Raw genomic sequence first — 12,564 nt, 5'->3', positions numbered from 1 at the left:
CAACATAATAAAGGCCATATATGACAAACCCACAGCTAACATCATTCTCAATGGTGAAAAGCTGAAAGCATTCCCTGTAAGATCAGGAACAAGGCAAGGATGTCCACCGTCATGACTTTTATTCAACATGGTTTTTGAAGTCCTAGCTACGGCAGTCAGAGAAGAAAAAGAAATAAAAGGAATCCAAATTGGAAAAGAAGAAGTAAACCTGTCACTGTTTAAAGATGACATTATACTGTACATAGAAAATCCTAAAGATGCTACAAGGAAACTACTAGAGCTCATCAATGAATGTGGTAAAGTTGCAGGACACAAAATTAATACAGAGAAATCTCTTACATTACTACACACTAACAACAAAAGATGAGAGAGAGAAATTAATGGGACTTCCCTGGCAGTCCAGTGGTTAAGACTCCATGCTTCCAATGGAGGGGGCGCGGGTTCGATCCCTGGTCGGGGAACTAAGATCCCACATGCCGCATGGCGCGGCCAAAATGTAAAAAGAAAAGAAAGATATTAAGGAAACAATCCCATTTACCATCGTATCAGAAAGAATAAAATACCTAGGAATAAAAGTACCTAAGGAGGCAAAAGACCTGTACTCTGAAAACTATAAGACGCTGATGAAAGAAATTGAAAATGACACAAACAGATGGAAAAATATACCATGTTCTTGGATTGGAAGAATCAATATTGTCAAAATGACCATACTACCCAAGGCAATCTACATATTCAATGCAATCCCTATCAAACTACCAATGGCATTTTTCACAGAACTAGAACAAAAATTTTTTTAATTTGTATGGAAATACAGAAGACCCTAAATAGCCAAAGCAATCCTCAGAAAGAAAAACGGAGCTGGAGGCATCAAGCTCCCTGACTTCAGGCTATACTACAAAGCTACAGTAATCCAAACAGTATGCTACTGGTGCAAAAACAGAAATATAGATAAATGGAACAGGACAGAAAGCCCAGAAGTAAACCCATACACCTATGGTCAATTAATCTATGACAAAAGAGACAAGAATATACAATGGAGAAAAGACAATCTCTTCAATAAGTGGTGCTAGGAAAACTGGACAGCTACATGTTAAAGAATGAAATTAGAACATTCCTTAACACCATACACAAAAATAAACTCAAAATGGATCAAATAATGTAAGGCCAGACACTATAGAACGCTTAGAGGAAAACATAGGCAGAACACTCTTTGACATAAATCACAGCAATATCTTTTTTGATCCACCTCCTAGAGTAATGAAAATAAAAACAAAAATAAACAAATGTGACCTAATTAAACTCAAAAGCTCTGCACAGCAAAAGAAACCATAAACAAAATGAAAAGACAACCTACAGAATGGGAGAAAATATTTGCAAAGGAAGTGACTGACAAGGGATTAATCTCCAAAATATACAAAACAGCTCAGGCAGCTCTATGTCAAAAAAACAAACCACTCAATCAAAAAATGGGCAGAAGATTTAAATAGACATTTTTCCAAAGAAGATATACAGAAGGCCAAAAAGCACTTGAAAAGACGCTCAACATCACTAATTAGTAGAGAAATGCAAATCAAAACTACAATGAGGTATCACCTCACACTGGTCAGAATGGCTATCATCAAAAAGTCTACAAACAGGGACTTCCCTGGGGGTCCAGTGGTTAAGACTCCGTGCTTCCAATGCAGGGGATGTGGATTCAATCTCTGATCAGGGAACTAAGATCCCACATGCTGTGCAGTGCAACCAAAAGAAAGTCTACAAATAATAAATGCTGGAGAGAGTGCAGAGAAAAGGGAACCCTCCTATACTGTTGGTGGGAATGTAAATTGGTACAACCACTATGGAAAACAGTATGGAGGTTCCTTAAAAAACTAAAAATAGAACTACCATATGATCCAGCAATCCCAGTCCTGGGCATATATCCAGAGAAAACCATAATTTGAAAAGATACATGCACCCCAATGTTCACTGCAGCACTATTTACAATAGCCAAGACATGGAAGCCACCTAAATGTCCATCAACAGACAAATGGATAAAAAAGATGTGGTACATATATACAATGGAATATTACACAGCCATAAAAAAGAATGAAATAATGCCATTTTGCAGCAACATGGATGGACCTAGAGATTATCATACTAACTAAGCCAGACAGAGAAAGGCAAATATCGTATCACTCATATGTGGAAGCTAATTTTTAAAAAAATGATACAAATGAACTTATTTACAAAACAGAAACAGACTTACAGATAACAAAAATGGTTACCTAACTTATGGTTACCTCAGGGGAAACATGGTGGGGAGGGATAAATCAGGAGCTTGGGATTAACATACACTACCATGTATAAAATAGATAACCAACAAGGACCTACTGAATAGCACAGGGAACTCTACTCAATAGTCTGTGATGGGGGAATTCTCTGGTGGTGCAGTGTTTAGGACTCCACACTTTCACTGCTGAGGGCCTGGGTTCAATCCCTGGTCAGGGAACTAAGATCCCACAAGCCAGGCAGCACAGCCAAAAAAAAAAAAAACATCTGTGATAACCTTTGTGAGGAAAGAATCTAAAAACGAATAAATATATGTATAACTGAATGACTCTGCCGTACACCTGAAACTAACACAACATTGTAAATTAACTATACTCCAATAAAATTTAAAAAAAAAAGAAAAACTCGTGACAGTGCTCATCTCTGGGGTGGGTACAATTATAGGGCATTTTCATTTTCTCTGCTATGTATTTCTGTAAAATTCTTAAAATTCAACCAATTCCTTTCTAAGGCAGAAGTAGTATAAAGAATATTAAGAGGTGGTGGTGAGAGGGAGACAAGAGGGAGAAGATGCCCACCCCCTGAACAGCAGAGCCTGAGGCCCGGGGACAGATGGGTGGGGGCCATCGTGTGTCACTGCTGTCTCCAAATGCCCTCTGCCTGGGGCTGTGACTGCTCTGTGGGCTGTCTGGCTCTGGGAGAGGCCACAGAGGTCAAATGTGGCCCTAAGGGGGCCCATCCGCCCACCTGCTGACCCCATGGCATAGCACTCCGAGGGTCCGGATGTTGAGGGCCCCTGGAAGTTGCTAGTGGGGGCAGAGCCAGGCCCACTTACCTGTGTGGAAGAATTTCCCTGAGTAGCCCAGGTTGAAAGTGAAGTTTGGGATGTGTGTCCGTAGTTCGTTCTGCGTATCAAATAGGGCCTAGGATAGGCAGAGTGGGGAGAAAGGGGTGAGGGGAAGCCAGAAGTTCCCCGCTCCTCCCATAAGGGTCCAGAAGGGTCCTGCTCCTGCAGGACCAACTACAAAGTTTGCAGGGCTCATAGAAAAATGAAAATAGGCACCCTTGCTCAAAGATTGTTAAAAATGTCAAGAAGTAAATAGCAGAGCATTATCTTGAATGGGCCCCTTCCAAGCATGGGGCCCTGTGTGACTATACAGGTTCCATACCCATGAAGCCAGCCCTGTGCTGCCACCTCCACCAGGCCTCTGGCAAGACAGGACATAGACTCTAGCCTGGTTCTGCCATGCCCTTGAGAAAGCTTTGCAACTGCTCCAGGCCCCAGTTTCCCCAGGTGTGAAATAGGGATAATAATAGCTCCCTCATGGGGCTCTTGGGAGGATTAAATGAGATACTGCATGTAAAACAGCCTGGCATTTTGGTAAGTGATGAAAAATAGTGCCATTATCATGTCTGTGGTCACTGCCACTGTGAGCCTCATGTCTTCATCTGTCAAATGTGGGAGATTTCACCTCATTGGTGACTGCAAGGCTGATGTCAAAGGACCACGACTTTTCCAGAGGCGTACTGTGTGCCCAGCAATGCAATGTTTCCATGCACAGCGCACCCAGTGCTTTGCAAGTCAATGAAGGGATGCTGACACTTGTGAAACAAACATACAGTTGTCCTCTGCAGTCAGGACTCAAAAAAATCCCTACCAGGTATGATGCACAAGGCTGCTAGGAAACCTGTAAGAAGAGCCCGCTATCAGAACACTTTGCAAACAAAAAGTTCTGGCCTTCCTTGGGGCCACCACCGGCATCTTACCAAGGCCATGTACTACCTGATGGACCTTCATGCTCTAGCTGTGTGGCCTTGGGCCAGTTACTTCACCTCTCTGAGTCTTAGTGTCCACCTCTGTAAAATGGGATTTAAAACAATACCCACCTCACAGAGCTGCTGTGAGGATCAGATGATGCAACGCACAGAAAGGGCTGAGCAGAGAGCCTGGCGCTCGCCAAGCCTTGAATAAGCATTGCTGTTGGTGTCATTTAAGTTGCACTGTACAGACCGTACTGTACAAGTTAATGAGGCAACATTCATGTCTCTGCAAGAAAAGCTCAGTTGTAGCCAGTCCTTGGGATTAAAGGAAAAAAAAAACAACTGTCCTTTCTGACTCAAAAGGATGTTTAAGGCAAATGGGACCTGGCTGGCATAGAGCTCTGCAGTCTGCACTGAGCTGAGTACACTGAAGAGGGCATCTCTTTTGGTATTCTTAAGGCTCCAAACTGCTAGCATTCCTCTCATTCCAATAATGGGGAAAATAAGAACGAAGAAGGGCAAGCCCAGGGTTCACACAGGAGACACAGTGAGCCTGGCAGCCTGATTTCCTCATGAGGTCGACCCTGGACCAGTCTCAAGGACTCATCCTGGACAGCAAGAAAATACCTAGGTTACAGCAGGACAGAGCGAGGTTGGGCCACCCGAAGAACGTCCTAAGGAGAAAACAGAGTAATCTTCTTTGCTAGAGGTGGGTCGTGGCATTGCATGAAGCCTCAGAGCTGGAAGGCTCAACAGGAGCCGTCTCAGAACTTTCTTTCAATAGCGGAGCCCTTGAGGAAGTGAAATCTCAGGAGCAAACACAATGGGTAAAGCAGATCAAAGCAACACTGCTCTGTCCCAGAGGTAGAGCCGGGAGGGCTCAGAGCCTGGCATCTGCACATGCCCCCTCACCCCAGCCATCCGGGCCCTTCCCATCCACCCCATCTTGTCATTTCACCGCTGAGGCTCAGACAGGGGAAGGGACTTGCCCAAGTCACCCAGTCAGTTAGGGGCAGATTGGGACTGGAACCCAGGTCTTGACTCCGCAGACAGTGCCTGCTCTGCCCTTCTCCTCTGGAGGTGTAAGGAGGAGCAGAGAGTTCACTCTAGACCAAGGCAGGAGGACAATGTACCCCGCCCCCTGCCCCAGCCCAGGGCCTTCCTTCCAGGACCCACGGCCGATCCCAACACAGCACCCACACGGAGGAAAGCATTCCTCTTAATCAAGTCTCTTTTTCAATCCTCCTCCTAACGTCAAAAAGAAGTCTTGGTTTGGTGCTAATACGTTTCTAACTCTCACTAATCTCGTGTAAGAGAGGACAGGCCAGCAGTAGGCAGCAGTACTTCGCTAGAATTTAATCCCCTGTTTCGTTTTCATTGGATCTATTGTTATGGTTGCCCTCTATGTATGGCAACTGATACTGATTTCCCCATTTACACTAGTGATGTTGTTCCTTTTGCATACAACTCTGAGTAAAATAGTGAGTAGATGAAAATGGTCTTAATTTGCAGGCTTCTCTTTTACAGTGATACATGTGTAAAATTTCATGGTTTGCAAAATGCTTTTACATACAGTTAGTTTAGTTTGGTAAACATTTTTTGAATTAAACACATGCCTTTCACTATCTATATAGACCGCAGTTAAAGTATGCTTTGTATATGATTCAAACTCTAATTCTTGTTTTATGAGTTTTGTAGGAGCTTTGGTACTGACATAAACATTTTTGAGAGTTAAAAATCACGTCTGGATTAAGAGGTAGGTACTCTCTGCACAGCTACCATCTCTCTCTCCATAGTTATATTCTTGAGCTCCATACAACCAGATGCAAAATTCCTGTATATTCAATACTTCAAATAATTTTAAATGGCACTTGCTTCTAATAAGACAATAAAACCAAGTGGCCAAGGGAGGGGGACTGACAGCACAGGGGAGGTGCAGACAGCAAAGTCACGATGGGGACAGTAAGGTCTGAAGGTGGCGAGGCCCACCCTACATGGTCTGGCACCCCCAGCCGTACCTTCACGTCCTCCACCTTCATGCGCGTGCCCTCCTTGCCCACAAAGATGTCGTCAATGTCCACCAGGATGTAGCGGTCCAGAGGCAGCGAGAGGCGCTTGCCTGTGAGGAAGGCCACGGCGTCGATGAAGACGAGCTTGTGCAGCCAGAAGTTGAGGTTGTTGCCGAACAGCACACGCTGGATTCCGTCGTGGAGGCCCAGGTCCTGGACCACAGTGGCATGCAGCGCGGCGTGAAGGCCGGCATCCGCGCCCAGGTGCGGGATGGACTCGGACGACCGCGTCTTGGCCAGCAGCACAGGCTCGTAGGTGGAGTGGTTCGACTGGAACACGGTCCAGTCCTCGCCGGGCAGCACGCCCTTCTCCACCTCGCTGGGGCGGGTCACGTACAGCAGCGGGGACTTGGGGTTGATGCTGCAGTCCTTCAGGCCCAGGTTGGAGTGCAGGAACAGGGGGAAACCTTTGAGCTGCGCGCTCAGCAGGCTGTTCTCATTGGCCTGCAGCCGGGTGGGGCGGGGCAGGGGGAAGAGAGCCGTCAGAACCACAGCCCCAAGGGACCACGGAGTATCAGTTGTGGACTCATAACAGTCATGTCAACAGTACTCACTAACATTCACAGAGGGCTCGGCACGCTCCTGATCCTGTGCTGACCTAGCGGTGCAAACCCCGCTCCGCCTGTCATCGTAATAGACCAGCTAACACACATGCCGCGCTTACCAAAGCCAGGAACCAAGCTCGTGCACCTGATGTGAAGGGGTGCCGTAACCCTCGCAGTGACCCCACGATGGAGGCATCACTGCCATTCAGTCCCATTATACAGACAAGGAGACTAGGCCCAGAAAGGCTAAGCAACTTGGCCAAAATCACACACAGGGAAGTCTAGCAGTGGAGAGCATGGATTCTGCCACCAGACTGCCTGGCCTTGGGCAAGTTATGTAACCTCCCCGCGCCTCAGTTTCCTCTGCTGTAAAACACGGCCAAGAATGGTAAATCCCTCAAGGGGTGACGGAGGAGGGTGAGCGCTGACTCCCACAAAGTGCTTAGAACAGGGCCAGCGGCATCGCCCATTGCTCGTTCAGTCCTCACATCAGCCTCAGGAGGAGGGTTCCTCTGTCATCCCCACTTCACAGACGAGGACACCCAGGCTCTGAGGGCGGTGCTGCCCTGAGTCGCACAGTGGTCAGGACGAGCCACACCTCACAGCCAGATGGCTGACCCCTGAGCCCACACACCTGACCACCAGGCTCCCCTGCCTAGGGTTTCCAAGCTGGCTTTTGTCACAATCCTTTCTTCAGGAGAAATCCTGGGCGGATGCCAACAGAGAAGAGATCAAAGAGGAGGTATCTTCTGGGAGTGTAGGAGCAGACACTCTGCCCACAGTGCTCCCAGCCCCCACATGCCCCCCGCACTCCCAAGGCCACGCCCCAGAGGAGCCCAGCTCCCTGTGCCTCCCTCTCCTCCCAGGACCCACCTGCAGGCAGTACCCACAGCACCCCCCTTTTCCTCTTCCTTAGACTCACAGCCCCTGCTCCTTATCCCTCACCCTCCCAGCCACCTGCCTCTGGATACAGTACAATTTGTCCTTGTCCCTGTGCCAACTCCTTTTGGTCTTCTTGGCCTGACAAACTGCTCATCCTTCAAAACCCCATGCATCAAGACTTCCCTGGTGGCACAGTGGTTAAGAATCCACCTGCCAATGCAGGGGACACAGGTTCAAGCCCTGGTCCGGGAAGATCCCACATGCCGCGGAGCAACTAAGCCCGTGCACCACAACTACTGAGCCTGCGCTCTAGAGCCCGAGAGCCACAACTACTGAAGCCTACGCGCCTAGAGCCTATGCTCCGCAACAAGAGAAGCCACCGCAATGAGAAGCCCGCGCATCGCAATGAAGATTAGCCCCCGACCACCACAACTAGAGAAAGCCCACCTGCAGCAACAAAGACCCAACGCAGCCATAAACAAACAAACAAACAAACAAACAAACAAACAAAAAACATGCATCTACCCTCTTCTCTTCATTGGCCTCCCTGGGACATTAAAGCCTCAGCTGTAGCACTTCTCACCTTGGCTGCTGCACTATCTGTTCAGAGTCTCCCCCACCAGTCTGCACCCTCTCAAGGGCAAGTACTATGTCACTTCCACCTTGGATCCCTGGTGCCAGCACAGGCTTGACACCCAGTGGGAGCAAACGCATATCGGATGAGTAACTGGATTTTTAAAAAGAAAGAAGAACAGACAGATCCCAAATACCTGGCACATGACAGCTTTTCATTACGGGTTTCATTTGTTTATCCCACAATTATTCACTATACCAGGCACTGTGTTAAGTAACAGGGATACAGTGAGAAAAACAGACATGGCTCCTGCCCTTGTGAACTGTAAAGGCGAGCAGAGAAGAGAGAGAGTAATCAAAATAGCAGAAATATATGTAAACTTCAGTGTGACACATGCTACACAGAGGAGGTTCATAGTCCTAGAAGAGTAGATAACTGGGCATAGTCAGCTGGCTTAAGAGAGGCTTCCTGGAGAAAGGGACTGAGCAAGCATCAACTAGGGGAGAGGTGGGAGCCAAGTTCAAAGAACAGCAAGTGCAAAGGCCCTGAGGTTGGAGAGAGCTCAGCACAGTCAAGGAATATCAAGAGGCCAGCAGAGTGATCAAGAGGGAGGAAAGGAGATGAGGTAGAAAGGTCAGCTGGGACCAGACCTGCAGGACCCTAGAGGCTTGAGTGGGAAGCCATCAAAGACTCCATCAAAGGGTTTTGAACAGAGGGATGACAGGTTCCAATTTGCATGTTAAAAAGATCCATCTGGCCACTGTGTGAAGAATGAGTGGGGTGGGACGAATCAAGAGTGGACAAAGGGCAGCAAATGAGGTTGGAGAGGCAGGCAGAGTGGTACACAGGGCCGCCCTGGAGAGCTCACCGCGTGAGCACCGAACAAGGACACTCAGCTGAGGGCTGAGCCCTGGGCCTCAAGTAGAGCTACATCTGCCCAGGGTGCCTTTTAGTAATAACCTTCATGCAGAAGTGCTTTTTTCTAATTCCCACGAAGGCTCTGCAGGGCCCTTGCCTCGTAAACCGAGAAAAGAGGCCTGCATTTGACTCTCCACTCACCAGGAGTACCTGCCAACTCCCACCCTGTCCTGAGCCAGCCTCTGGTGTTGACAGCCCCAAACTGAGAGGCCCCTCCCCCAGCCCCCGGTTCTCCAAGACCACTAAGCCGGCACTGGGGACAAAGGCAGTGGGGGCCAGCGACATTTCAGGCCCTGTCTATCACCTGCTGTGGCCTGGGAGGCCACACTGGACCACAGGCACTGAGAGATCCTATTTCAAAGCCCCGATTCCGAGCTGACTGCCAGGCGCTGGCAGCTCAGCCAGCTGCCCAGCTGGGAGGCATCAAGGAAGGGAGAAAGCCAAGTTGCCGACTGTCCACCCCAGTCTGCAGTGAAAGCAACCATCTGGGGAAGGGAATGGAGAGTAAGCCTAAGCATTGCAGAGAGTGACCCCCACTGCGGGCCTCGCCCCATGGGAGGGGAATCCCTCCTGTTCTTCAGCACTGGGGACCCACGCAGGAGACACCAAATCTTCCAGTGGGGTCATCAGGCAGAAGAAGGAAGAGCCCTGATCGGGGAATGGGAGACCTAGTACAGACTTAGGTAGTAACTGGATGCATGACCTTGGGAACCTTGGGGTCTCCAAGGTGCTTCCTCTCAGGGCCTCAGGTCCCACGTCCGTCGGTCAGTTTGCTCCAACGCGCTCACCCGTGGTTGGCTTAGAAGGGCTGAGCGCGGTGGTCGAATCTTGGCTCTGACTTATTAGCTGTGTCGGTCTAGACAGCCACATAACTTTTTGAGCCTTGATTCCTCACCTGAAAATAAAGTGCCCACTTCACAGGGTAGCTGTGAGAATTACATACGATAAGGCCTGCAAAGCAATGAGCTCAGGGTCTGGCACGTAGTAAGTGTGCAATCAAGCATCAGTGGCCCTTGTCAGGCCTCCACCAGGATGTGCTCAACCCCGGGGCACCTGGAGCTGCAAGGCTGAGCCAGGAAATGGGGCTACCGATGAAGACCCGCTCCCACCCTCAGGGTCCTCAGGGGCACATGTTGGCCAAGCCACAAGACAGATAAAGAGCTACCACCAGCTGTGAGTGCCGAGGTGAGATGACAAGGCATGCCACCTGCCATTTATTGGGTGGCTCTGGGTACCAGGCACTGTGCTAGTGCTTCCCTTCCACTGTCCTATCTCCAACATGGCACAGTGAGGTGGTGCTGTGATTGGCCCCCACTTCACAGATGGGTTGAATATCCTGCCCAAGGACACTCTGCCTATAAATGACAGAACGAGTTGAACCAGAGTCTGGACTTTTTAGCCCCTGCTCTCCCACTGACCTGGGAATCCACTGCCAGCGGGCATTGGAAAGTGAGTGTCTCCAGATCCCTGGAGTCCCAAGCCCGATGCACAGCATTGAAGCAGGCCTTGCAGAAAAGCAGAAGGATGCAGCTTGACCACCAGATGGCTCCCGTTAGAGCAGAAAGTCACAGGCCCCTGATCAAAACCAAGGAGGGGTCTTGTCTTACACAGCAGGGTAGGAAGAGCACGGAGACCTGGAATTGCCACTGACCCCACAGGGAGACTCTGAGCACCTCCCTGCCCCTCCTTGGGCCTCATGTTCACCTTCTGTAGAGCAAGGAACCGGGGGCCTGATAGGATCCAAGCTATGTTGTACCGACTGTGCCCAATGACCACAGCCCACTGCTTGGTCCCCACAGACTGTGGGAGCTCTGTGCACCAGTTGTGGCCTCTGATGCAAATTCTACTAAATAGAATAAATGGTGTTTGAAGTTCCTGGACTCATCCCACAGTGTAGGAATAAAGCCTCTGGAGCCAGACCACCTGGGTTCAAATCCTAGGTCTGTGCTTATTAGAGGTGTGAGTGTGGGCACATTGCTTCACCCCTCTTTGCCTCAGTTTCCTTCTCTCTTAAATCAGATGACATCCACCTGGCTTGGAGGATGGTTTATGAGGGTCAAATGTGTTAATTCACATAAAGCACGTAGGACGTGCGTGGCGCTGGGTGAGCACTCGGCAAGTGTCAGCCATTGTGATGTTTTTCAGGCCTGGGGCTCTGAATCAAGCCTAATGAAGTTCATGGCAGGAAAGGGAACAGAGTCCAGGAGCAAAGGGAAACAGACAATGAAGCTGTCTGATGCTATGCCACTGCCCAGCCATAAACCGGGCCAGCGTTTCCCAGACAGTGAGCCATGAAATAAAGGGTTTTGTCATTAAGCCAGCTGGGGAACAAATCTCACCAGGTTGCTCTACTGCAGGACTTCTAAGGGCCTTCAATTTCTTGGCCCACAAAACCTGTTTTAGTGGCAGAGCAACCCGATCCATTAGTGCATGAAAGAACACAGCCGTGAGAAACCCTCAGCTAGACCAGGCTCCTCCCAGCACGGAGCACGGGTCCAGGGCGAGGCTGCGCCGCCAACGCTTGGGGACGAACGAGCAGCCGTCGGTGGACACGGCCCACTTCTGACCCATCTCCTGCTCCTCTCCCCACTCATGCCAAGCAAGAGCCGACCTTGGGACCCGTGTGTTTACTGTCCTCTCTGCCTGGAAGGCCCTCTGCACAGAGAGCCACGGGCTCCTCTCACTCCCTTCTGGTCACTTTATCAAAGATGACATCACTGGTAATGCATTCTATCAAAACCAGCACCAACTGCCCATATCCATCACCCACGTGCCCTTCCTCGCTTTCTTTTTTTTTTTTGTACTTATCACCACCTGTCACATGATATGTTTATTTGTTCACTGTCTAGTCACCCACCCCACCCACTGCACTGAAATGTCCACAGCACCACAGCCTGGACTTTGCATACTTCGATAACCACTGTGTCCCCAGTGCCTAGCGAAGGACCTGGAACATGGTAAGCACTCAGTAAATATTTGCTGAATGATGGAACAAACACCCCCGAGCACCCAACTACAGTCCCAACCACCCGCCATGCGCGTCAGAGTTCTCTGACCAGAGCCTCTGGATCCCCCATCCCGCTGTTCACAACCTCCTCCCCAAGGACAGCTTCTCCACGACACTTTCTGCAAGGACTGTGGTCCCAGCAGTTGCTCTGGGTATCCCGCGGAGCCCAGAGCAGCTCACCTGTCCACTGGGATTTCTTTCTCCTCTTTCTTCCAACGCAAAATGGCTCTGGTTCAAGAGGTACATAAACTCCACACCCCTCCACAGCCAAGAGGAAAGGGCGCAGGACCCAGAGCCCCCAACCGTCTAAGTCCAGGTTCAGATCCTGGCTCTCCCACTTACTGGCTACATGGCCGCCTGTAACCTAACTTAATCCTCCTGAGCCTTGGTTTGCCCATATGCAAAACAAGGACACACCCCATCCACTGGGAGGACTGCCATGAAAGGTTTTGAGGGACCCAGCAGAGCATATGCTCTCCTCCCTTGCACCCATCCCTGGGGCCTCCCTTAGGCACGAGCCTGCTGTGTGCCGGGCCC

The 12,564-nt window shown here is 49.6% G+C and overlaps 1 protein-coding gene across 6 annotated transcripts in view; it reads right to left on the bottom strand.

The window, feature by feature from the left end:
- Positions 1-12,564, bottom strand: part of NDST1 (N-deacetylase and N-sulfotransferase 1) — an 85,591-nt gene that overhangs the window by 31,118 nt on the left and 41,909 nt on the right. For all 6 annotated transcript variants that reach the window (XM_082381481.1, XM_082381480.1, XM_082381478.1 and 3 more), the window contains 2 exons: positions 6,051-6,545; positions 3,107-3,194 (listed from right to left, as the gene is read on the bottom strand). In XM_082381481.1, the coding sequence (XP_082237607.1) occupies positions 3,107-3,194; positions 6,051-6,545 (583 nt within the window). The remainder of the gene's footprint in view (positions 1-3,106; positions 3,195-6,050; positions 6,546-12,564) is intronic.

The sequence above is a fragment of the Balaenoptera borealis genome (assembly GCF_965194805.1).
Source record: "Balaenoptera borealis genome assembly, chromosome: 2".
NCBI classification, from domain to species: Eukaryota; Metazoa; Chordata; class Mammalia; order Artiodactyla; family Balaenopteridae; genus Balaenoptera; species Balaenoptera borealis.
Note: the sequence above shows the minus strand (reverse complement) of the source record. Positions and strands in the feature narration are given on the sequence as shown.